General features: G+C 57.3%; 2 protein-coding genes across 8 annotated transcripts; one reads left to right on the top strand and one right to left on the bottom strand.

Annotated features, from left to right (window-relative positions):
- The first annotated feature begins 1,571 nt into the window (after positions 1–1,571).
- Positions 1,572–18,466, top strand: ANKRD52 (ankyrin repeat domain 52). Of its 3 annotated transcripts, none has more exons than XM_036865612.1 (29): positions 1,572–1,699; positions 2,010–2,093; positions 2,556–2,634; positions 2,834–2,904; positions 3,942–4,142; positions 4,665–4,752; positions 4,874–5,016; positions 5,316–5,528; positions 5,796–5,874; positions 6,186–6,300; positions 6,427–6,509; positions 6,619–6,736; positions 6,959–7,027; positions 7,214–7,354; positions 7,434–7,514; positions 8,640–8,751; positions 8,960–9,031; positions 9,282–9,483; positions 9,741–9,828; positions 9,905–10,022; positions 10,573–10,792; positions 10,993–11,080; positions 11,188–11,271; positions 11,383–11,528; positions 11,745–11,827; positions 12,036–12,118; positions 12,314–12,405; positions 12,853–13,007; positions 18,310–18,466. In XM_036865612.1, the coding sequence occupies exons 1-29, from the start codon at positions 1,673–1,675 to the stop codon at positions 18,418–18,420; spliced, it is 3,246 nt and encodes a 1,081-aa protein (XP_036721507.1). In that variant the 5' UTR covers positions 1,572–1,672; the 3' UTR covers positions 18,421–18,466. The 3 variants fall into 3 exon arrangements, with proteins under 3 accessions (XP_036721507.1, XP_036721508.1, XP_036721509.1); XM_036865613.1 differs by having other exon boundaries at positions 4,874–4,986; positions 18,310–18,450; XM_036865614.1 differs by lacking the exon at positions 8,960–9,031 and having other exon boundaries at positions 18,310–18,450.
- SLC39A5 (solute carrier family 39 member 5) lies at positions 18,428–23,861 on the bottom strand. Of its 5 annotated transcripts, none has more exons than XM_036865618.1 (13): positions 23,776–23,856; positions 23,447–23,528; positions 23,009–23,112; positions 22,352–22,706; positions 21,963–22,146; positions 20,974–21,136; positions 20,649–20,818; positions 20,280–20,420; positions 19,804–19,900; positions 19,546–19,716; positions 19,258–19,338; positions 18,930–19,120; positions 18,428–18,688 (listed from the first exon to the last, which is right to left on the bottom strand). In XM_036865618.1, the coding sequence occupies exons 4-13, from the start codon at positions 22,633–22,635 to the stop codon at positions 18,545–18,547; spliced, it is 1,626 nt and encodes a 541-aa protein (XP_036721513.1). In that variant the 5' UTR covers positions 22,636–22,706; positions 23,009–23,112; positions 23,447–23,528; positions 23,776–23,856; the 3' UTR covers positions 18,428–18,544. The 5 variants fall into 5 exon arrangements, with proteins under 5 accessions (XP_036721513.1, XP_036721514.1, XP_036721512.1 ...); XM_036865619.1 differs by having other exon boundaries at positions 23,009–23,077; XM_036865617.1 differs by lacking the exon at positions 23,447–23,528 and having other exon boundaries at positions 23,009–23,077; positions 23,776–23,861.
- Positions 23,862–23,880: the final 19 nt, after the last annotated feature.

Genomic DNA, 23,880 nt, shown 5'->3' with positions numbered 1-23,880 from the left:
CGCCGGTACGAGCCCTGGTCTGGGAAGATCCCACATGCCGCGGAGCAACTAGGCCCGTGAGCCACAACTACTGAGCCTGCGCGTCTGGAGCCTGTGCTCCCCAACAAGAGAGGCTGCGACAGTGAGAGGCCCGCGCACCGTGATGAAGAGTGGCCCCCGCTCGCCGCAACTAGAGAAAGCCCTCGCACAGAAACGAAGACCCAACACAGCCAAAAATAAATAAATAAATAAATTAATTAATTAATTAAAAAAAAAAAAACAAAAACCCAAAAACAGCAACCTGATTGTGATAGTGTAAACTAAGTATGGAAATGATAAGGAGACCTAACAAAAGGGAAAGAACCTGTTAACCAGGGAAGACTTCCTGGAAGAGGTAAGTTTTCAGTAAAACTGTGAATTTTATTTTCAAAATGGTAAAAATTCAAAAAATTTACAGGTATATAGTGATAGGTAAAATTTCCTCTCATTCCTTATTCCCTGTTCCCCAGTTTCTCTCTCCAAGAAAAACCACTGACACTTGTCTTGTGTATCTTTCCAGGGATCAAGATCCTGAAGGTAATGAGGGGCATAGATTGTTGAGAGCAAAGGAGGGGGCTTTTATACTTCTGCCTTGACAGGGGGCCATCCTGCCATGCTTTTTCCTAAATGTGTTCCTTTCTTAGAACACATATATTGAGTTGCTGAGCTCTGAACAGGACCCTGAATCACCTTTTATGAATTGTACCAAGTTTTCAACATCCACTTTTCTTCTCTCTTTTTCCCTTTTTGGGATGGGATGACCTCCACCCAGATCTTGCCTGACTGGCCGCTCTCTGGCTTCTCCAATGGAGGAGGGGAAGCACCCCGACCATTTTCAGGGCAGAAACCGATTGAGCTTTTAAAGTGTAGCCACCCTACCACCTTAACCTGGCAATGGAGTAATTAGGGAATCGAAAAGCCCGCTTCTGTTGGCCTTGGAGTCCTCCTTCAACTGCCAGCTAGCCTGTCCTCTCTGTGGGGTTTTTCTGCAGCTAAGAGTCCTTGTTTTTTTGTTTTGTTTTTTTTCTCCGCAGCTTGGGCACTTTTGCTCTTTCCTTTCTACCCAACTCTTGTCACCGCCAGTGGAGATACGCGCCTTCCCTCCCCTGGGGCTATTGCCATATATAACCCCCAGATCTCCACGCTCTGCTTCCCCAAGTCTGTGGGGGATTCTGAGGTGTGTAATCGTGGACGAGAGGAGGTAGCTCGGAGGAGGCATTTTGGGCTGGGTGAGATCTGGCCAGCCATTTGGTCCTCAAGTTGGATGGCACCGCAGCAGGGCCAAGGCGTGAGTTGCCGCTAGGGTTTTGTGGAGAATCCCCCGGTCGCCAGATTGGAGCGGAGAGCACGGCGCCGCTGGCCTGGGGAGCCGGGGAACCAGCGGCCGAGGTTGGGGGCACCCGAGCCGCTGGGACCGCCAGGGCGGGGCGGAGGGCGTTGCGGCCTGGGAAAGCCTGCGCGGCAAGCGCCCTGCGGCCGGGCCCAGAACGGCCGCCAGGGAGCGCTGCGGGCTCCCGCTCCCGCCCCCTGGTAGGCGGGGCTGCGCTCTCCCCGCAGCCGCCGCCGCAGCCGCCGCCTGGGCCGCTCCGTGTCCCCGGTGGAGCCGCCGCCGCCGCCGCCGGGAGCTCGATGCGGACGGAGCCCGGGCCGGGCCATGGGGATCCTCAGCATCACGGACCAGGTCAGCCCTCCTGCCCTTGCTCGCTTCCTCCTTCCAGGGCCCGACGCCGCCGCCACGCGAGCCCGGGGATGTGCGGCCTAGGCTGGGCCTGAGCCCGGGGCTCCCGCCCCACCCCACGCCGCGCTCCCCTCAACCAAGCCGGTGTCCTTGGGGGCCTGGTGACCGGCGGAGACACCGCGGAAGCCCCCTGCGGCCAGGACCCCAGAGCGGAGCTCCTCCAGCGTCGCCCCCCCTCCCCAAACCCGGTGTCCCCCACCCCACTCCCCGGTTCCGTTCCGGCCCGCTCCCTGAAAACCGGTTCTCCCTGCAGCCGCCCCTGGTCCAGGCCATCTTTAGCCGAGATGTGGAGGAAGTGCGTTCCCTCCTCTCGCAGAAGGAGAACATCAATGTGCTGGTGAGTTGAGATCAGGGAGGATGGCGAGCCGGTAATCTGGGCCCTGGTGTTCAGGACCCCTCCCCACCAATGGGGCGGCTCCGTGTTTCCTCGGCTCGGGTGAGGCCGCAGCTCTTTCCACCCTGGGATGGGCGACTGCTCTACATTTGGGGATGGAGAGCAGGTCAGGCTTAGAGCAGAGACCAGTAGGGCTGAGGATGCCCAGAAACGGTGTTCTCTTCTGAACCATCCGTGTCTGCAGCGCCTCCACCCCTCCTGGCAGAAGGAGACTGCTTCGCGGGCCCGTGGCGCCGACCCCCTGACTCCACCCTCCCTCGGTGCTTGCTTTGACCTAGGACTGGGGTTTAGGAGGCTGCAGAACCTGTGGGAAGAGGTTGTGGGGAAAGGCCTGGAGCACGAAGACTTGGGCTTGGGTCCTGGATCGTTCACCCCTACAGCTGCTCCTCTTCTCTGCCTCCCTAGGACCAAGAGAGGCGAACCCCACTGCATGCTGCTGCCTACGTAGGCGATGTCCCCATCCTCCAGTTGCTACTGATGTCAGGTGAAAGTGGGGAGCTGGAAGGTGTGGCAGCTAGGGAGGGGACCTGAGGGAGGAGCCTTTTTGTCGTATCCAAGGATTGTCCTCTGGTGCTTGGTCCAGGCAAGCTACCGTCTCCATCCGGATTCCCTGGCCTGATGACTGGCTTTCTTCCCCACCTGCTCTCCACCTCCCACCAAAAGAGCATATTATATCCCCACAGGTGCTAACGTCAATGCTAAGGACACACTGTGGCTGACCCCTCTTCATCGTGCTGCTGCCTCCCGAAATGAGGTACTGGCCTCCCACCTCTTTTCTCCCTTCCAAAGAGGATGAGTTGGTTAAAGGTTGGAAGATAAGGGTTGGAGAGCCTTAGTCCTCTGCCCTACAAGTTGGTCTGTCCCCACATCCGGAGGAGACCAGACCTTGGCCCCTTCCTCCTACCCCTAGAACTGGCTGGTAAGGGGGAGCTGAGTGTTGCTAGCTGATGTGACGTCAGGGGAGAGCTTAACACTGGGCTGGCAGACTGCAGGGGGCCCTGCTGCCAGGCCTTAGTGACTCATCCCTCCCTGGGGGGCCACCATGGAGTCTGATCCCCCTCTGGGCACTGAGATTTCTTTCCTTGTGATGGAGGGATGGGGGTAGTGATTTGTTGCATCCCTGCCCCTCAAGCAGCATGAAAGTTGACACCATGAGGATCAAACATGCCTCATCAGTTGGGTCCCTCAACCCTGAAGAGCGGGAAAAGATGACCTTCTTCTTGGCTTGGCAGTCACTTCCCTGGCTCCAGCCACCAGAGGGAGGGACTGAGGCCAATGGGAATGGGGTGGGTGGTGAATAGGAGGGGCATTTTAGCCTGGGTTTTGGAGAGGAGCCAGTATCTGTTTGCTTACCTAGGTAATGGAAATGATTCTGATGCACATGGAAGGGCTGAAGGGGGGTATCTGGGGATTAATGTAGCAGGAGCATTTATCTTTCCTAAAAGTGGTGGTGGATTGGGATCCTCTACATGTGTGGATTAGCTTGGTAGTGGCTGTATATATGGGTGAAGATTTTCAGGGTTTGGGTTATGAACGATACCAGGTGGCTTGAGGAAGAGATCCACGTTTTCCTCAGCAAGGGAGGGAAGATTTTAAGCTCTAAGAAGTTCCAGAAGATGGAAAGTAGGTATTGAAAGGCTAGGTATGTTGGAAAAAATAAGGAGAGACTCTGTGCTGGGGGAGTGGGGAGATGGGGTCACATGTGCTGTGCTGACCTATTCGCCCCCCCATTTCCTGTTGGTTTACCCCCTGCTCCCCCTCTATCTTCTCTTATCCCCTGCCCCTCAACAGAAGGTGCTGGGACTGCTGCTGGCACATTCAGCAGATGTGAATGCCCGGGACAAGTTGTGGCAGACACCACTGCATGTGGCTGCCGCCAACCGGGCCACCAAGTGTGCTGAGGCTCTGGCACCATTACTGAGCAGCCTCAACGTGGCTGACAGGAGCGGGCGCAGTGCCCTGCACCACGCAGTGCATAGTGGGCATCTGGAGGTGAGGACCGCTCTAGTCCACGCCCAGCCTCGTGCCTTTTTCCTTCCCTTCCTGCTCACCTTCCCCTGCTTCCAGGCCATTAGGCCTGGGGAGCAGCAGCCCGGATGATTATATAAACATTTGGGCTCAAGCACCACATGAATGGTTGGGTTAGATGGAAATTCTTGACTTGGACCTCAGGAGGGTGATAAAGCCTCTGAAGCTGCATGGAAAATGTTTGCATACATGGTTTTTTCTGAAGTGAGAGTCCCTGTCTTTCAGCACATTTAGAAGACTTCAAAAGAGTTTAAAAACCACCACATTACCTGAAGAGACTCCCTTAAGTTTACCTCAAACTTCCAGATCTATCTGGGATCTCCTTAGTGCCCGCTTTCTCTGTTCCCTCTAGTTCTCCAGACTGTTCTGCCCAAGAACAGAGACATTAGGCTGCCTCAGCCTTTTCAGGTGCTAAGGGCTCTGCTCTTAGGTATGTTGAAGGCATGAGCCTGGCTCTAAACAGGTGTCTTTCATGTCCTGAAACAGACGGTGAACCTGCTTCTCAGTAAGGGAGCCAGCCTGAATGTCTGTGACAAAAAGGAGCGGCAGCCTCTGCACTGGGCGGCTTTTCTCGGTGAGAAGAGAATCACGGGGAGAGCAGGATTTGGGACTCCTAGGGCAGGGATGGAGAGAGGGGTGCTCAGGGCCCTAGAGTTCACCCTCCACCTCCTTGAGAGCGTGCTCTCTTTTCCCAGGGCATTTGGAGGTCCTGAAACTGCTGGTGGCACGGGGAGCAGACCTTGGCTGCAAGGACCGCAAGGGCTATGGGCTGCTCCATACAGCTGCTGCCAGTGGCCAGATTGAAGTGGTGAAGTACCTGCTACGGATGGGGGCTGAGGTCAGGGTGCTGAGCACGGGGGCTGGGGGAAAGGGCAGGGAGCTGGAGGTCGGAGTCTGTTAGGGAGATAGGAAGGCACTGGGGTTGCTGGTGTGGTTTGGGGAGGTCGGGAAGATGTGGTGAGAGGACCTGAACAATGCTTATCGTAAGCAGTAGTGCCCCCAGTCTTTGGGTCCGGAACCTGAGGGGTCTGAGGCAGTCGTTGGATTTCTGGGATTCTCTAGGCTATCTGTGCTGGCTTCCACTTTGTTTAAACTGGTATCTCTCTTATCCGCTTACCCTCACCCCTGGAAACCCAGATTGATGAGCCCAACGCTTTTGGAAACACAGCTTTGCACATCGCCTGCTACCTGGGCCAGGATGCTGTGGCTATCGAGCTGGTGAACGCAGGAGCCAATGTCAACCAGCCAAATGACAAGGGCTTCACACCACTGCATGTGGCTGCGGTCTCCACCAATGGCGCGCTATGCTTGGAGCTGTTGGTCAATAACGGGGCTGATGTCAACTACCAGGTGCCTGAAGGGATGAGTCTGAGACCAGTGGGGAGAGGGGCCTGGCTCTGGGGGTGCTGACCATATCTTTTGCTCTGGATAACTCTACGGGGAATGGTCCGCTTGCGTCCTGGGTTGATCAGTCCTTCCCAGGAGCCCAGGAGAATGTGGGCTGAGAAGATGTCCATATGATCACCCCGTCCTCAGAGACGTGTCCTTTGGAAGGGGGAACAGGGCACTCTCCATGCTTTGCACTAGGGAAGAAAAAAAAATGCCATGTTTCCACAGAGCAAAGAAGGGAAAAGTCCTCTGCACATGGCTGCCATCCATGGCCGTTTCACCCGCTCCCAGATCCTCATCCAGAATGGTATGGACCTGGAAGACTTTGTGATCTCTTCTTCCCCCTCAGAGAACTCATCCCTAGAAACACCTTTTCTTCCTCATTCCACCCCCCACCCCATCTTCCAGTCAGGATGGGCACCTGAAGCTCTGAGCAAGGCACCTGTGGAAATGGCCCTGCTCTGCCTGCCCGGCCCCCTCAGGCTGACAAACGAGATAACATGTGTAGAAGGCTTAGCCTGGCCCCTGGCACGTAACGAGCACTCAGACGGTAGCTAACTAGTGTGAGTGGTCTGAAGCCAAAGGTCTGAGCGTGTGGGTGTGCGTCCCCCCTTTCAGGCAGCGAGATTGATTGTGCCGACAAATTTGGGAACACGCCACTGCACGTGGCCGCTCGCTACGGACACGAGCTGCTCATCAGCACCCTCATGACCAACGGCGCGGATACCGCCCGGTGAGTCCGGACCCCTGACCCCACTTCCAGGCTGCCTCAGATCTAGGCTGGTGGTAGGCCACAGAAAAGAGGTCTGCATCTGGTCCCTCCTTGACCCGAGGACTGAGTCCCTCCCCTTCTCCCCAGGCGTGGCATCCACGACATGTTCCCCTTGCACTTAGCTGTTCTCTTTGGATTCTCTGACTGTTGTCGTAAGCTTCTTTCCTCAGGTATGAGCTGACTGGTTCGGGGGTTGGGCAGGTGGGCAGGAGAGCAGAGGCCTTTCCCGGCTCTGCTCAGAGCCCTCAGATGGGATCTGTGGCTGTTCTGCCCCTTCAGGTCAGCTGTACAGCATTGTATCCTCACTCAGCAATGAGCACGTGCTTTCAGCTGGGTTTGACATCAATACACCTGACAACCTTGGCCGTACCTGTCTTCATGCTGCTGCTTCTGGAGGGTGAGTGTTCTTCCCTCTGTCTCAGGCCTTGAGAAGGAGGCTGGGCAGGGGTCTGGGCCCCTTCTTCTTTCCTGCCCAGAGCTCCCCCACCTCACAGTGAGAGCAGTGGCAGCAGAAAGGGCTGTCCAGTTCCATCCTCCTTCAGCCCCTCCCTGAGGAGAATCCTGTGGCTTCTCCTTGAGCCCTCTTTCTCTCCTTAACCTGCATCCTCCTTCCTTTTAGGAATGTTGAATGTCTTAATTTGCTGTTGAGCAGTGGAGCTGACTTGAGGAGGAGAGACAAATTTGGAAGGTGTGTTAATGTGCAGGAGTATATATACATAAGGAACATCCGATCAGAGAGACAAGTGATGGAGGGCGGGGTGGGGAGTTGGAGACTAAGTGAGGAGAATATTACAAAGCAGCTTTTGGCTGCACATCTGGTTGCATTTGGATCTGCCCCTGATTCTTTTACCCACCCTCCTTCGCTTCTCCCCAGGACCCCACTGCACTATGCAGCCGCCAATGGCAGCTACCAGTGCGCCGTCACACTGGTGACCGCTGGGGCAGGCGTCAACGAGGCCGACTGTAAAGGCTGCTCTCCCCTCCATTATGCTGCCGCCTCCGACACCTACAGGAGGTGAGGCGCCCACTTTGCTCTTCTCAGCCCCACTCTCCTCCCTGAGCGCCCCCCAGACTTCTTCACTCTCCTCCCCCAGGGCGGAGCCCCACTCATCTTCCAGCCACGATGCTGAAGAGGACGAGCCACTGAAGGAGTCCCGCAGGAAGGAGGCCTTCTTGTGAGTAGCCGAGGAGACCCCTGGGGTGCGCTTTCCCAGCAGTGTCGACTCTGGTCCTGTTATTCTCCCACCACCACCCTGCTGCTGCTTTGCACCCTGAGTTTGGTCCTGGACCAAGCACTGTGGGTACAGACAGAAGTAGGAGACATGGTTCATTCCTTCAAGGAATGGATGGTCTTCTTGAGGAAGTCAGAAAAGCTAAACACAAATTCATTTGTTTATTCCACAAGCATTAATTGAGTATTTACTTAATAGGTACCAAGTACTGTGCTGGGTGGTAAGGATAAAAGATAAATTACCCCAGATTTCTGTATTGTATACATTCTAGTGTAAGATGTTAATAATAGGGGAAACTGGGTGAGGAATATATGGAAACTCTGTATTATCCTCACAATTTTTCTGTAAGTTTAAGACTGTTATAAAGGGTTTATTTTTTTTAAAAAAAGATATTTAAAATCCAAGAGGCTCAACTATGTGACCTTTGGCAAGTAACTTAACCTCTCTGTGCCTCAGTTTCCTCAACCATAGTAGGGATAAGAATAGTAGCTACCTCAAAGGATCAGTATGAAGATTAAGTGATTTAATACACGTGAAGTGCTTAGAACAGTGTTTGACACATTGTAAGTGTTAAATGCTGTATTAATATTTCTACTAGTACAACTACTACTGAGCTGTAAGAGTGGTGCCAGGGGAATAGAGGGGAGGAGGCACCTAACTGGGAAGTTTGGGGAAGGCCTCCCAGAGAAGAGGATTCTGGGAGCGAGTATGAGATGAGTAGGCCTTTTCCGATGGGCTGGGAGGAGGAGAAGGCAGGGGTCAGTATGCCTGGAGGTGGGGGGAGAGTGTCGATCACAGGTTGGTAACTGATAACTGTGCTCCAGGTTCTCTAGGAGAGCATTCAAAGGATAGAGGAGGGCGTTGAAGCAAGAGTGGTTCAGGGCAGACCTGGAGGTGGTAGGTCTGGGTCTGGGCTTGAATGGGCAGGAGTTAGCCTACCAAGAGTGGGGGATGGGTGTTGGCCAGCTAGGCCTGGAGGGGCTCCCTTGCCCTCTCCTCTGCTCCTCCCAAACTGTGCCCTCCCTGGCTGGGCCTGTCCCCTCCTCACAGTCTACTCCTGTCCCCCAGCTGTTTGGAATTCTTACTGGATAACGGTGCAGACCCCTCCCTGCGGGACAGGCAGGGCTACACAGCCGTGCACTATGCAGCCGCCTATGGCAATAGACAGAACCTCGAACTGGTACGTGTGGGACCTGGCCTGGGGGAGAGGAGCAGGGCAGGGCACAGCACACAGTCTACTTTTGTATCTGTGGATTCTCAAACCAAGGGGTGGTTGAATCAAATGTGGTCTCTAGATCCAGGGGCTTTGGGGATTGTTGTGGGTGGGGTCAAGGGGTAATATCTTGGGAATACCAGAACCTCAGCACCTACTATTCTGTCCATTGCAGCTCTTAGAAATGTCCTTTAACTGCCTGGAGGATGTAGAGAGCACCATTCCAGTCAGCCCTTTGCACTTAGCTGTGAGTCCCAGGTCTTTTCCTCTTGCCTTCCTTGTCCCTACCTGCCCCAGGCTGGCACACAGGTATAAGCACGTGTGAATCCGTCCTTGCTTCTGCCTTCTTGTGGGGATGTCGCAAGCAGGCAGTGGTCTGGAGAGGGGCCCGAGGAGCTCACGGGGAGGCCTGTTGCCTGGAGTCTCCCTGTGGGCCCCAAGAACAGAGTGGGGACAGTGTCCCGAGCTGTATCCATTGGTTACCTGCACCCCTCCAGGCCTACAACGGTCACTGTGAAGCCCTGAAGACACTGGCCGAGACGCTGGTGAATCTGGATGTAAGGGACCACAAGGGCCGGACCGCGCTCTTCCTGGCCACTGAGCGAGGCTCCACTGAGTGTGTGGAGGTGCTAACGGCCCATGGCGCCTCTGCCCTCATCAAGGAGCGCAAGCGCAAGTGGACACCCCTGCACGCTGCTGGTGAGTGCGCCCTTTGAGCTGCTCCCTCCCCTTGCCACACCAGGCCTCCTCCAAGACTGGTCCCCAGATCCCTCCTGAACCCTGAGGGGACTGGGGTTGGGATGGAGTAGGGCGAGGAAGATGGAAACCGCAAGTCGTCATTCGTAGCCTCCTATCCCCCAGGATTTCTCCCTGCCCCAGGTCTTCCCATAACCTCCACCCTTCACCTGGCCTTCTTGCCCCGACCATGCCCTGACACAGGCCCCCTTTTCTCCTAGCTGCCTCTGGCCACACTGATTCCCTGCACTTGCTGATCGACAGTGGGGAAAGAGCTGACATCACGGATGTCATGGATGCCTATGGACAGTGAGTGTCGGCCAGGGGTGGGATGCAGGGTTCCCATCCCTGCCAGGCCCTCACCCTTTTCTTGCCCCCTCTGTAGAACCCCACTGATGCTGGCCATCATGAATGGCCACGTGGACTGTGTACATCTGCTGCTAGAGAAAGGATCCACAGCTGATGCTGCTGACCTCCGGGGCCGCACTGCCCTCCACCGTGGGGTGAGTGAGCTCCTGGGTGGGGTCGCTCACAGAAGGGCCTGGACATGGGAGCACAACAGTAGGACATCAGGTTGTCTAGCACGTGGGCCAGGATCTTGTGCCCAGGGTCTTAGTGGGCCTTACTGTATTTGCTCCAGGATGAGTATCTGACATCCGCAGCTGATCTCCCTGATTACCTTGCTCTGTAATCACATACAGCCACCTGCTCACCACCCAGACTCTGCCCCAGGGTACCCAGCTGGCCCTGTCCTGTTGAATAATGATGCCACGACCTGGTCCTTCTCCACCATCACCTGTCCTAAAGCTGCCTCCTCCTCATCCCACGGGATTCTTTGACTCAGTCTCCCACTACAGAAGGCCAGGATTAACTCTCACCATCCTGATTGTCAGTTGGCACAGAGTCAGGGAAGGAGATGCTCATCCCTAACACTTAGAATCATTGTTGTAAAGACGAGGATTGGAGCCCTGGAATTGGGTCTTACTCCTGGGCCAGCCCCAGTGACTGGCCATTGGAAAGGGAGTTTCAGCCACACCCTCATGTCACCCACAGGCAGTGACTGGCTGTGAGGACTGCCTGGCTGCCCTGCTGGACCACGATGCGTTTGTGCTGTGCCGAGACTTCAAGGGCCGCACACCCATTCATCTGGCCTCAGCCTGTGGCCACACTGCAGTACTGCGGACCCTGCTGCAGGCTGCCCTTTCCACAGACCCCCTGGATACCGGGGTGGATTACAGCGGATACTCGCCCATGCACTGGGCCTCCTACACTGGTGTGGCTCTGGGGCCTTTGTAGGCACAGCTATGTGTGTGGGGTGTAGGGGAGGGCAGACGAGGACTAGTGGGTTGAGGGAGGGACCTGGGTTGCTCTGGATCTGGAAGTAGAATGGAGTGTTGAGAGATGGGACAGGACAGATGGAGGGGACTTTGTTGTCATTTCTCTCCATCACCACTCTTCCTTCCTCATACCCAGGACATGAAGATTGTCTGGAGTTGTTACTTGAACACAGCCCGTTTTCATACCTGGAAGGAAACCCCTTCACTCCTTTGCACTGTGCAGTGTAAGTCCCTTCCTACACCTCAGCCCCACTCAGGGGTCTGTGACCTGGGCTTAGGACAGGCGGTCTATTTCCCCTGCCCCTCTTGCTGACCCTTCCTCTTCCCCCAGAATTAATAACCAGGACAGCACCACAGAGATGCTGCTGGGAGCTCTGGGTGCCAAGATTGTGAACAGCCGAGATGCCAAAGGACGGTGAGTGGCGGGAGGCTTGGGGAGAAGCCTCCGTTGCCTCTGGCTCCCTCTTGCTGCTCAGGAGAGAAAGGGCCTTCCCTGTTTCACTCTGCCCTGACCCCCTCCCCACAGGACCCCTCTTCACGCCGCTGCCTTCGCGGACAACGTCTCTGGGCTCCGGATGCTGCTGCAGCATCAAGCCGAGGTGAACGCCACTGACCACACTGGCCGCACTGCGCTCATGACGGCGGCTGAGAATGGGCAGACCGCTGCTGTGGGTGTGTAGGGGCCGCGTGTGGAAGGGAGGTGCTCCCCTGGGTTTTCGCAAGATGGGTCAGCCCTGCCTGTGGGGTTTAGGAGGCAGGAGGCATGTCTTTGGATGTTTCACCCTCTGCAGATGGGATGCAAAGGATATGCAGATAGGAGGGTGCAGAGCCAGGCCGGCATGGCTCTGGAAGGGAGCGTCAGCCCCCTCTGCCTCCTTTCTCTTGTAGAATTTCTGCTGTATCGAGGGAAGGCAGACCTTACTGTGCTGGATGAGAACAAGAACACTGCCCTCCACTTGGCCTGTAGCAAGGTACCACCGGCAGTGCGGGTGGGGCTGTGTAAGGGGCAGGGCCTGACGAAGGGGCTGGGCCTGGTGATTGGAGAGAGGGCCCGGTGGAAGTCAGGATTGTCCAGACTGTCTGACTGGTGGGATAGCTTTCTGTCCTCCTGCTACCCCCTCAGCTCCTATTGTCATGCTTCCACTTCACAAGTCTTCACTCTCTGTCCCTCTCCCTCAGGGCCACGAGAAATGTGCCCTCATGATCCTGGCAGAAACCCAAGACCTTGGCCTTATCAATGCTACCAACAGTGCGCTGCAGATGTGAGTGCCCTGGGGAGGGGGCTCTTGGCTGGGGGGCGGGGGGCGGGAGAGGTGGGTGAGGAGGTTGCCGCCCATGTTCCAGGGGCCCTCTGGAACTCACAGTGTTCGCTCAGCAGCGTTGCGACTCTGGCTGAGGGTGGAAGGCAGCTTGCCATTGCCCCGACTTCATGCTCCTTCTTCTTCCTTTCTTCCAAGGCCCCTACACATTGCCGCCCGGAATGGTCTAGCTTCTGTGGTGCAGGCCCTGCTGAGTCGTGGGGCCACAGTGCTGGCTGTGGATGAAGAAGGTGGGTGGGGTCTGGAGCCCCCTGCCCCTCCGGGCTTTGGGGTCAGGGACGTTCTTCAGGAGGTGACTTCTTAAGCTTGCTGGTTAATAAACTGGATTTTCTTCCCAAGGGAACTCTTCAGAGCAGGGACCCAACACCGATACGCTAGAGTCTCTGAGGGGAGTCTGACGGAACTAGGTGGAGCCAGCAGGGTCCTCAGGAAGACCTCCTGCACACCTCAGCCTCCCAGCCTCCTGTCCCCCAGGCTGGCTCTGCTCTTTACCCCACACTGGGACAGTCTGCCTGTCAGCCTCCCTGGGCCCTTATAGCCCTTGAGTTCTGACCATGCTGGGTGCTTGCCTGCCTTGGCTCCCCTCCACAGATGAGAGAGCTCAGGGCCCAGGGGCGGGTGGATGGGGACCCAGGGGTACAGGACCCTGGGGCTCAGTTCTCCCCTTTGCTCTGCAGGTCACACCCCGGCATTGGCCTGCGCCCCCAACAAAGATGTGGCAGACTGCCTGGCCTTGATCCTTTCCACCATGAAGCCTTTCCCACCCAAGGACGCTGTCAGTCCTTTCAGCTTCAGCCTGCTCAAGAACTGCGGCATCGCAGCAGCCAAGACGGTGGGTGGCTGCGGCGCCCTGCCCCACGGGGCCTCCTGCCCCTACAGCCAGGAGCGGCATGGCGCCATTGGGTTAGATGGTTGCTACTCCGAGTAGCCCCTCCTGTGTCCCTCCCCCTGCCGGTGGCTTGATATCTTATTCTATTTATTTAGAAAAAGTCTATACGTTTAGGGCACTTTAAAGGAGAACACGACTGGGTTGGGGGGCGGAGGGGGGAAAAAGCACTGGGGAGCAGCTGCTCACCCCTTTGCCACACTATCCTGGCCTGGCAGGGGTCTGGGACCAACAGGGAGCACCCCAGGCCCTTGGTACCCCCAGGGCAACCCCTTCTGCCAAGTGTCCCAAAATGATCGCTCGATGCCTGGCTCCCCCTCTCTTTTATCCCCTCTCTCCGTTCTCCCTTTCTGCTGCCAGCTGCCCCCACTCTTCCCGTTGACTCTCCTCTCTGTCCCCTTCCCCATGTCCCTGCCAGGCAGATCCCCACCTCTTCTTCCATACCCATCACTGCCTCCCTGCTTGGCCGGCCCCTCCATCCCCCCCTCCATCCCCGCAGCAGTGAGAAGCCTTAATTTCTGGTACTGTGTGAGCACTCTGGGGGTGTCCCCCTCCCCCTTCAGGGGCAGCTAGCGGACGAGGGGGGAGGGTATTTAGCACTGGGGCCTGGAGCTTTTCCCCCACTTCTGTATCCCATCACCCCTAAAGTTCAAATGCAAAACACTTGAAGCAGCAACTACTGTACCTGGGCCCCAGTCCTGCACGCTCCCTGGCTCCTCATATGCAAATCAAGGGCTGGTTCTGCCCCCACAGCCTGCCCCGCCCTGCTTCCCTCCCCCTCCTGGCCTGGCCCCCTGACCACGCACTTTAACCTTGCTTCTTTCTTTTAACTTCTTTCCGGAGGGCAGAGCCTGTGGCCATTCCCTCTCTGGCTCTCCTCTCCCTTAACTTTGAGGCTTGTCATGAATTTTTAAGTAAGCATTTTATCCTTTAGGGGAAGAAACAAATTAATTTCCTGCCCATTTCAAAACCACAGCCCTAGTATGTCCTCTGTGTTTCAGGCATGTGTTTGCATGTGTGTGGAGGGAGGGACTGTGTTCTTCCTCCTGTGCCCCCCAATCCCACAGTTCCTCTGTGCCCCCTGTCTGCTGCCACCTTCTGTTATGTCCAAGAGTACCCACTGCCCCCAGTCAATCCTGATCTGAAGCCAAAGAGGGAGGGGCAGGGCAGACTAGGGACCGTGGCTACTCGGGGACCCAGGCTTCCCCTCCGGTGTGAGGATGAAGTTCTGATCTAGGGAGCGACAAGTAGATACTGAGGCTTGGTTCCTGCCTTCCCAGCAGCGGGGAGAGAAGGGGTTGAGCTAAGGCCTGCACTGAGAAGATTCCCAGAAGTCGTACCCCAAAAGCCAAACTGGGCTGGAGTGAGGAGGGGGCAGTTTTCTCTCTAAATGTAGCATTGAATTTGGCCCTGGTCCCTTCAGACGCCCTGTCCATCCATCTCCTAGCTAAGCCTCCTGGACAGTTGGACCCGCTCCCTCAGCCCAGTGTTCCCTTCCTCACACTCAATACCTCAGCCAGGGGCCAAGACACAGAACTTGAATAGAGGTCATGCTCCCTCCACCCCCCCAGCCCATCCTTGCCCAGTTTGGCTGCCATCAGTATTGTCCCCTGAGAACTGGACAGGCTTCGTTTACACAGTACAGGGCCTCCCCCTTGGGGGTCCCTCGGTCTCCTTCCCCCACCCGTGCTTGCTTTATTCATGATCTTACCCCCTTTTCAGTTGTGTCCACTGCACGTCTTGCCACCCTTGCCAAGGGTGGGCTGAGGGGAGAGGGGCATCCCAGGGACTCCTCCCTCCCTAACAGATACCCTTAACCATACCTCATGCTGGTTTCCTGAAGCCTGGGGTGTTTGTCCAAGTCCTTATTCTTTTTGTCATGGTCCCTTTTTTATCCCCTCTCTCTCTGTGTCTTGCTTCCCCCAACGCTCAGTTCCTAAACCATTTCAAAGCTTCCAGATGACCATTATTGATGAGAAGGATTGTGCAGCTTTTAGTTTTTATTTTTGTTTTCAAAGCCAAAGGGCCTTGCAACGCCCCTCTCGCCCACCTCCCTTCGCACCCTGCCCTCCCCTGTACGACAATCAATGTGACCTCTCTTAAGGGCTGCAGCCCCCCACCTCCAGTCCTGCTGGTTCTGCAAAGCTTGCCCCTAACTTCAGTTCTCTCTCATAAAATCTTCCTGTTCCACCCCCTCCCTCTCATTTTGGTGCTGGGAATTAGGTGGCGGGGGGCAGGGGGAGCAGGGAGACGTGTCCTCCAGAGAAAACTCTTGGGGTTTCAGTCGTGTTCTCCTTTATCAATGTTCGGTGATGACAGGAAGAACCTGAGTGTTTGTCAGGAGCCCCATTGTTTTGCGAGATGAGATTTCTGGTGGCTGCCCGTTCCCTGCTGCGCCTTCAGCACACCGTCAGCAGTGCTGGGGCAGGTTGCGGGGAGCCCTCTGTCCCTCCTCATGTGGCTGTGAGGAGGCCGGCAGGACGAGCAGCCTCCCCTCCTTATGCCAAAGGAAATCCCACACCCCACCCTGGGCTCCCCAGCCCCTAGTGTTTTTTTGAAGCATTTTGACCATTCTCATGGCCACTGCATATTTATTTTAATGTTAAGTTGTTGTTGTTGTTGTTGTTTTTAAAAAGACCTCTTTGACTTAAACGGGTGTGGAGAAGTAAAGCAGGCAGAATGCCCCCCAATCTTAAGGGGGTAGGGTGGGGAGGAATCATCTCCTTCCCTTTGCCCTCCCTCTCCCCCTCCCCCTCTCCCCACTGCAGCTCTAAAGCACTTGCTTCAAGTAATAAGCACTTTTGAGAAAAGGCCTATTTTAAGTGAGGACCCTGGGAGCAGCCCCAGGTCCCAGCAAAGGAGACAGAGCGAGGGCTACATAGGAGACAGGGAAACAGATGTGTGAATCAGAGGGCGAGATGAAAAAGAGCCAGTTTTTAGTTTCTGATTTTGGGGGAGATGTTTCTGGTTGGCCGGTGGCTTTGGTAGGGTTGTGTACTATCCTTCAGAAAGACAAATGGCACAAACTGTGGGTCCCAGCACGGACCAACAGGCCCGGGTCACTGCCACTGTCCAGCGGAGACTGACGGGCCACCTCCCCACCCCGCGGCCCCCTGAGCCATAGGACTGCTGAGAACCACTGAATGTACAGCCCAGGTTGGGGTAGGGAGCAGCCCCTGGGGGAGGGGGCTTCTCCTTTTGTTTGGTGCTGTGGGGGTGGGAGAGGTGAGACTGAGGGACTGCCACCCACCTAGACATGTGTTCCTTGGGGTGGAGGGGCTGAGGAGGGCCTACCTCCCTCTCCATCCCCAGCCGTGGCCCCTCTTCCTTCCTCATCCCTATCCGTTTTGACTGTAAGTCCAGCTCACCTTTGCCTTCAATATGTAACCAAAGGAAAACTCAATACTGTTTCCACCGCTGTCTGCCCACCCGAGCACCTTCCGACTCCCTGGACCTAGAAGGGGAGAGGAGGCGGGGCTGGGCCGGGGGTCGTGGGGCCAGGGCGAACGGTTCTGCAGCTGTGTGCCCCCAAAACCTCCTCTGGGGTCTTGGAGGGCGTCCTGGGAGGGGGCGTGGGGGCCAGGCAGGAGGGGCTGGGAGCAGGCATGCTCGGGACCTTGTGCACATGAGTGTGACTTCGTCCGAGTGACAGCCGCTGACTGCCCCGGGGGGAGGCCCCTTCCTCCTTCCCTCTCCGCCATTTCTCACCTCTCCCCACACCCAGCGTTCATCCCCCACCTCCCCTTCCTACCGCAAAGGAAAATAGCCTTACAGACCCTAGCCCAGAACCCCTCCTCCTGGGGCACTCCAGTATGGGGCCCCAGCCCACCTAGTCTGAACCCCACCTTTTAAGAGGGAGGGATGAGGAGCAAAGCAGCCCCTTCCCCTCTAACCGTGGTGGCTCCAGCCCTCCTCGGCCTTGACCCAGATTGGGCAAGGGCCGAGGTGAGGAATCTTTGAGGACCAAGCCCAGTGGTCTGGGAAGAGGGAGGTAGAGAGGGAAGGGTCTGACTTGGGGACCCCCTCCTCCCGACCCAACCCCTAGAGAAGCGACCAAATCCCAGAGATGGGAGGAAGCTGGGGTGGGGAGGGTCTGCTCCGTGAATTACTTGAAGGTACTGACTCCGAGGCTGCTGTTGCCCACTTAGGTGTGAGGGGGACACTGTCACTGCGTTTGGGAGGGCAGAGGGTGGCGGTGACGAGAGGGTCCACCCTTGGCCCTCGCCCACTCCTGCTAGGCCCTTTCCCTGGGGAGCCTAGCCTGGCCCTCCTGCCTCCATCCCTCACTCTGGGCACCCTCTCCAATTGCACTAAAGTAGCTGTGTGCCAGTCTTACCCCACGCCAGGGTGGGGTCTCTGCTTCCAGTCCTTTCTCCCCACTGCCTCTGCTCCCATCCCGGACAATCTCCTTGTTCCCCTGTATTCCTGGATAGCTCAGCTTTGTGTGTGTGTGTTTGGGGGGTGGGGGTGGGTTCTGGCTGGAGTGGGTTTGGTAGGGGTTTGGGAAGGGCTGGGGGAAAGATGGCGGATGAAAGTCTCCTACCCCCTTCCTCCACTCCAAGCCACAGAAGCCTGGGAGGGAGGGTGCCTACTCTCACTGCCGTGTGTCTTGCAGATGTGCCAAAACGGGGGTGGGTGGGAGGGGAGGGTGCCTGGCAGAGCAGCCCCCAGGGTGGCTCTCTCAAAGCAATACAGTTCCTCCTGCCTGGGGGACGGCAAGACAGGGGAGAGGGTTGGGTTGGGGACCTGGGGGTTCCCTGTGTACAGCTGTGTATATTCAGGGGTGTTCTCTGTCTGGTACCCGCTGTGGGCGTCCACGTGTGTGTGAACCTCCCCTTCCCCGTGCCCTGCATGACCTGTGATGCTGCAGACACCACCATCCTGTGTGCAAGGGTGCGTTGGGGGCACCGAGGGGCATGTCCCGTGTCCTGTTGCTCCCTCCACCCTGTGACCCATGTACTCGGTTGTAGGAAGTAAAGAGAACTGAGCACAATTCACTGGATTCTAGTGGAATCTTTCTCTAAGCAATGTTCCCCTTCCTGCCCTTCTCCCTGCCCTGGACTCACCTGTGGTGCTAGCGTTGGGGTCGGGGTGTGTTTCATGCTGGTGGGCAGCAATAAAGGGCAGACCTGCCCAGATGCCTGTATCCTCAGGGTGCTGAGGGCAGCAGGAAAAAGTGGGGACCTTGGTGCATTTGCCTCACCCCTCCCCTTCCTCTCTGGGCTAAAGCACAATGCTCTCCCCGCAGATGGATGCATCCTGCACCCTCCAGGCCCCTCCTCCCCATACCTGCTTTGAGCCCTCCTCCTGCCACATCCTGGTTTTCTATGCTGTTTTGGTGCAAGTACAACTGTCGTAGTCATGGCTTTGGGATGGGTTCTGTTTATTAAAATCCTATTGCTCCTACTGGCCCTGTGTCCCGCCTCCATTCCTGTGGTTGGGGGGAAGGAAGGGCAACCTGGACGCCTTTCCACTGGCCCCCATCAGCCATCAGAGACCAGAGGCCACAGCTGCTTCTCCAGCAGGGCTATGGTGAGCATGAGGCCGCCCCCCAGCAGCAGCCCCAGCCCCTGCAGTAGCACGTTGAGCGTAGGGAGGGGCTCAGGTGGACGAAGCAGGGCTGGTAGCTGAAAGAAAATAACAACGTCAGGATCCTGGCCTAGTCTCTGCTCCTAAAACAGGAGAGGGAGATGTCAGCAACTCTCCCCAACCCAAGCTCTTCCACACCCGTGTTTCTCAGACGCTGGTGGGCCCGTAGTCCAGCCACCCTTCCGGAGGGCCACAGGGGGAAGCAGAGGGACTGATACTTCGCTCTCCTCTACACCCACCCCGCTTCCCTTGGTTTCTCCGCACTACCCCACACCTCACCATGTCCACAAGGGCCACGTAGAGGAAGACCCCGGCAGTGACCCCAAACACCCAGGGAGTGAGGGGGACAGGGCCCAAACTGAGCCCCACCCCCAGGGCTGCACCCCCGAGTCCCAGGACTCCAGACACCAGGCTCAGCAGCAGCAGCCGCCGGAAGGGCAGCCCTGCCTGGAGCAGCATCGCGAAGTCACCTGTGGGGAGAGAGGACAGGGTAGGAGGGAGTACGCCAGGGCTGCCCTCACCCATGTCACCCGCCAGCCTCCAAGTTCCACCCCTTGGAGGTCTCTCCTTTCTGGAGTCGACCCCACTCCACTCCTGCCATTCCTACCCAGTTCATGGGGCAGCTCGTGGCAGAAGACTGCTACGGTGGTGCTGAGGCCACTGGAGAAGCCATCAGAGAAGGCAGCGCCTGGGTGGGCAGGATGGGAGGTGGTCAGTCTGGAAGAAAGCTCTCCCCAGAGGAGGCTGGGAGCCTGCATTCCCTCTGTGGTCCTCCCATCCCCCCGCTTCCTGGTAACCCTCTCCCCGCCCCATCCAGTAACTAGGAGGCCTCCCCTCTCCCCCCCTCCCTCCCTCCCGCTCTCCCTCCCTCCCCCCCCCCGCCCCCGCCTCACACCTATGGCCAGCCCATCAGTGAGGTTGTGCAGACCATCCCCCAGGAGGACCATCCACGTGATATTGGTGCCACCGCCACCCTGACATGCATGACTGTGGCCTTGGTGCCCAGGAGGGGCCGGGACTGCTGGCGGCTGGCTGTCCTGCTCCCTCTGGCCCTGAGCCCCAGGCTCTGTGGGAAGGAGGAAAAGAGCAGTGTTGGTGGCTGCGAGTGAGAGCTGGGAGCCAGGGCCCGCTCTTCATGTCCTCCTCCGGTCACCTGGAGCTGCCTGCAGGGGCCGAAGCGCCACCCCACTGCCATCCTCCGGGTCCAGGTTTGGAGTTCTGAGATCCTTTCTTTTTCGCCGGCAGCATCTCTGAAATGGGAGGGTGTCCCTCCTGAGGGAGGAGGCAGCAGAGCCGGGGGCTAAGGAGCAGCTAGGCTGCCAGCAGGGAAGGTGAACACCTGGTCCCACCTCTGCCACTTGGGGATGTTCTCTGGCCTCTGCTCTCTTCCCAGGCTGGCACCTCTCTGTTTCTTTTTGACTTGAACTAAGAAGAAGAGGCCGTTTGGCCAGAAGTCCTGGGTCTATGCTGAGGAGCCCCAACCCACTCCCTGTTAGCTGTCAGGTCCTGCACAGTCAGGCAAACGTCAGAGCCAGGAGCGCACTTGGCCCCTCACCTCCTGGCTTGAGTGGCCAGTTCTTGGCTAGGACTCTGGTCTCGGCAGGAAGAGGACAAAAGGGTGTCACTCACTGGCTTGAGCCCTCGGCGCCGCAGAAGCCCTAGCGTGTTCTCCAGGACGAAGAGCAGAAAGAGACCGCCAAGCACCGACAGTCCTGGTCCCAGGTCCTCCTCTGGCTGCCCGCCAGGTCCAGCATGCTGCCCTCCTTGCGCCTGACAGAGAGGCGGTCAGGGCAGACTCTGGAAGGCCCTGCACCTGACAGCATCCCCCTCCTGAGATGGCAGAGGGAGGTGGTGAGCCTTCACTCATATGCTCTACTGGAAGGCAGCTGTGGGCTGAAGCTGGGGTGGGAGAGAGGATGTCCTATGACTGGGAACACACTGGCTCCATGGAGGCTGTCCACCCCTGGGGCAGGGGGACAGGAAAGGGGCTTCACGTACATGTGGCAGCAGGTGTAGCAGCGCGTCCCCACAAAGAGTGCCCACGGCCAGGGCCCCCAGGAAGCCCAGCAGGGGCTGCAACAGATGAGGTCCCAGGAGCCGCAGCAGCAGCAAGGAGAGGGGAGCAGGCAGGCTGAGCAGCAGGACTGCCAGGACGCTATGAACCAGGGCTGGGGAGGATCAGGGGCTGAAGTTAGGCACGGCTGAAAGGGAGGCCTTAAAGGAAATGCAAGGGGAGGCGGGACCCCAACGAACCCCCTTCCTTGGCTTGGGCCCCACTTCCTACAGGATTCAGGTGCCCCACCACTTGCTCTCCCCCACTGACCAGAGAGCAGATCCCCTGGGGGGGTTGGAGCTGGGGCCCGGATGCAGACACGGCTGTCAATCTGATAAAGCAGGGCTGGACACAGCAGAGCAAACTGACGAGGGGTCAGAGGAGCAGCAGGGCTCAAGCCGAAATTGACCAGCAGCTGGGAGCCATTCAGACACTAGGGAAGTGGAGTTGGAGGTCACACACTGGGGAGTTGCTGAGAACTGTGACTCAGATCTTTAACGTCTGCCCTTCCATTGCATGGGCTCCTGGGTCTCTCCCAGGGTCCCCTTTGCTCACACTGGCAGGTGCATCAGGGACTCGGGACAGTTAGGTATAATCAGTGTGTGTTAATTATTAGTGAATATTCAAACCAATGCAAATATTCAGTTCAGTACAGATTGGGTGCTAGTGAACATCGCCATCATCTCCCTCCCTCCCAAGCCCCTGATGTCTTATTAATTTGGTGATGGAATTGGTTGGACAACTAGAGCCCTCCATTGCGGAATCTTAGAAGGGAAAAGAACCTAAAATGCCATCCAACCGTCCTCTCAGCAGCCCTGTCACTTGTTCAACCAGCCTTGGCTTGAATGCTTCCTGGGATGGGGTGCTCACCTCACCAGGCCTGTTTCAGGTTGGCTTTGGCTGCCCTCTGGTGTACATGGAACAAGTTCACCGACTTTCTGGATGAAGACAGCCATCTACCGCCTGCAGGCCGCATCTCCAGATAACCAGCCCCAGAGGCTACCTTGGGCTGCTTCTCTGAATTCTCTGCTTTGCCAAGTGTGGCCCCTAAACCAAGCCTTGAAGCTTGGGGTATGGGTTTATCTACTCTGAGCCTAACATATTTAGGCTGGACATATTTCACTACTGGAATAACATACCCTAAGATCACATCTGGATTTTTTTTTTAAGTAACCATTTAAAATGACTGACTTTTTAAACATTTCAGGCCATCTAAATCCCATGGCTCCTTTCCCCTCGCTACAAATCATCAGACTCACATCCTCATTCAGATGGTCAGCCAGTGAATGGTCCAGCAGCAGAAGCCTGTGAAAGAGGCCCAGGCCCGATGGGGCTGGCCCATGGGGTGGTGCTGGGGCCTCGGTCTCCTCCAGGTCACCCCACCCAGAGGGGTGCAGAGGCAGCCCTGCCCAGATGTCCACACTCAGCTCGGGGTCCTGGGGCCTAGAGTGGATGGATAGCAAAGTCAGACTTACTCATGTTCTCTCAGAAAGGGGCCTTGAAAGGATATAACGAATCAGGTTCTGAAAAATCTGTAATTCCAGGAATCTGATTTTAGGAAGCCAGAGCTAGGCAACCGGAGGAGACTGATCCAAGTACTGAGAAGAGCTGGGGTGTGACATTTTGGGGTGGGGAGAGGGGTTAGTACCTGTGCGTGGAATTGTCTCCAGCTGGGGGTGTAGCCCGACCAGCTGGAGGCCCGTGGTGTCCCAGGCGAAGGGCCTGAACTCGGCCTAGCCCCAGGCTGTGGAGAAGCCTCGCTAGGCCCCCTGCAGTCAGCGTCCCATTCTCCCCATACAGGCCAAACAGCTGGGCCAGGTAATGGCTCTGCTCCTGCTCAGCAGGGCCCAGGTAGGGGGCTGAGCCCCCTACCCAGCCCAAGGCCACCCACACACACAGGCCAGCCAGCAGATGACTCACTGGGGGCCCCATTATTGGGGGGACAGGGTTAGAGGCTCTGGTTCCGGCTTCTACTCCCCCAGGAACATCCTGAGGACCGTGCCCTGGAAGAACAAGGAGGAGGGGCTGGGGCTCCTGCCCTGCTGTCCAGCCCAGGGCCCGGGGAGCCCGCACCCCTCACACCGCCCCCTCCTCGAACGCTGCGGCCACAGCCTCCTTCCTTCCTCCCCATTGCCTCCTTCTGAGCAGCCTCTTGCTTGCCAGCTCCTAGAGCGCCTTCCCGGAACCAGAACCCTCCCCTCACCTGATCCGGAGCTGACCTGTCCCTGTCCCTCCCCTATCCCCCAGACCCCACCCCTCAACCTCACCCCACCTCTCTATCCCCCCTCAATCCCCAGGGCCTCACCCCCACTGGCAGTGTGAGAGCCGTCACCTCAGGTCCCCATGAGGCCTCGCTGTGGACACTTAGAGGTTCCTGGGTTGTGGAGGGGAGCCAGGCTCAGCCTCCAGCTGCCCAGGTAGATCGGAGGCCATGTCAGATAGAGGGCTGGGATGGACAAGCCCCCCCTTCCTAGCCCACCTGCCTGGGGGCGGGGCCACGGAGGTGCCAGTGTGGGAAGGCTTACATCAGAGAGGAGTTAATGGTTCACTGGTCTCTGGGGTGGGGGTCAAAGGTCAGTCTTGGCTGGGCCCCTGACTAGGGAGGGGCCACCCTCTGCCCGTGGAAAAGCCACATGGCCAAGGAGAACCAGGGCCTGGGCTTTTCTTCTAAATAATTTACACACACCCCAACCCAGGTGGTACCGTCTTAGCCTCTCCCTGCCTATACTCCCACCTCACCTACCTTACATATGGCATCGGGCTTCATTCATCTCCAACCCCCATCCCCACATTCCCTGGGAAAGTTGGACCCAGGTGTCCCTAAGCTGGAGAGGAGGGTAAAGAGGCAGATAAGTGGCAACCCCAGATGCATGGGGAAGAAATTGTTTTTAGCACTTCCTCATCCCAGAAGAGTAAGAGCCAGAACTCTGGGAATCTATGACCACGAGAGGGGACGCTCTGGTGGGAAGAGGAATGGAGTATCTGGGCCTCCTCGGATGTCTGACCTGGCTTAGGGTTGGGGAGCACAGTCTGACTGGGGTGATTGGTCCAGGGGGTCGAGGTGGGCATTACCTGACAGCAGGAAACAGGAAGGACGCCCAGAGGAAGGGGGACACAGTCTTCTTGGTTCCAGCTGTGGGGGGTAGGCAGGCAGGCGGACAAGGGTCACCGGCAGGG

This window comes from Balaenoptera musculus, chromosome 10, assembly GCF_009873245.2.
Source record: "Balaenoptera musculus isolate JJ_BM4_2016_0621 chromosome 10, mBalMus1.pri.v3, whole genome shotgun sequence".
NCBI lineage: Eukaryota > Metazoa > Chordata > Mammalia > Artiodactyla > Balaenopteridae > Balaenoptera > Balaenoptera musculus.
Note: the sequence above shows the minus strand (reverse complement) of the source record. Positions and strands in the feature narration are given on the sequence as shown.

Coding starts and splice junctions, on each gene's coding strand:
- ANKRD52 (XM_036865612.1), top strand. CDS start 1,673: ATGGGGATCCTCAGCATCACGGACCAG. Junction 1,700..2,009: donor TCCTCAGCATCACGGACCAG/GTCAGCCCTCCT, acceptor TTCTCCCTGCAG/CCGCCCCTGGTCCAGGCCAT. Junction 9,032..9,281: donor TCAGCCCTTTGCACTTAGCT/GTGAGTCCCAGG, acceptor GCACCCCTCCAG/GCCTACAACGGTCACTGTGA.
- SLC39A5 (XM_036865617.1), bottom strand. CDS start 22,635: ATGGGGCCCCCAGTGAGTCATCTGCTGGCTGGCCTGTGTGTGTGGGTG. Junction 20,819..20,973: donor CCCAGGGGATCTGCTCTCTG/GTCAGTGGGGGA, acceptor GATCCTCCCCAG/CCCTGGTTCATAGCGTCCTG. Junction 19,339..19,545: donor CACTGATGGGCTGGCCATAG/GTGTGAGGCGGG, acceptor CTGCCCACCCAG/GCGCTGCCTTCTCTGATGGC.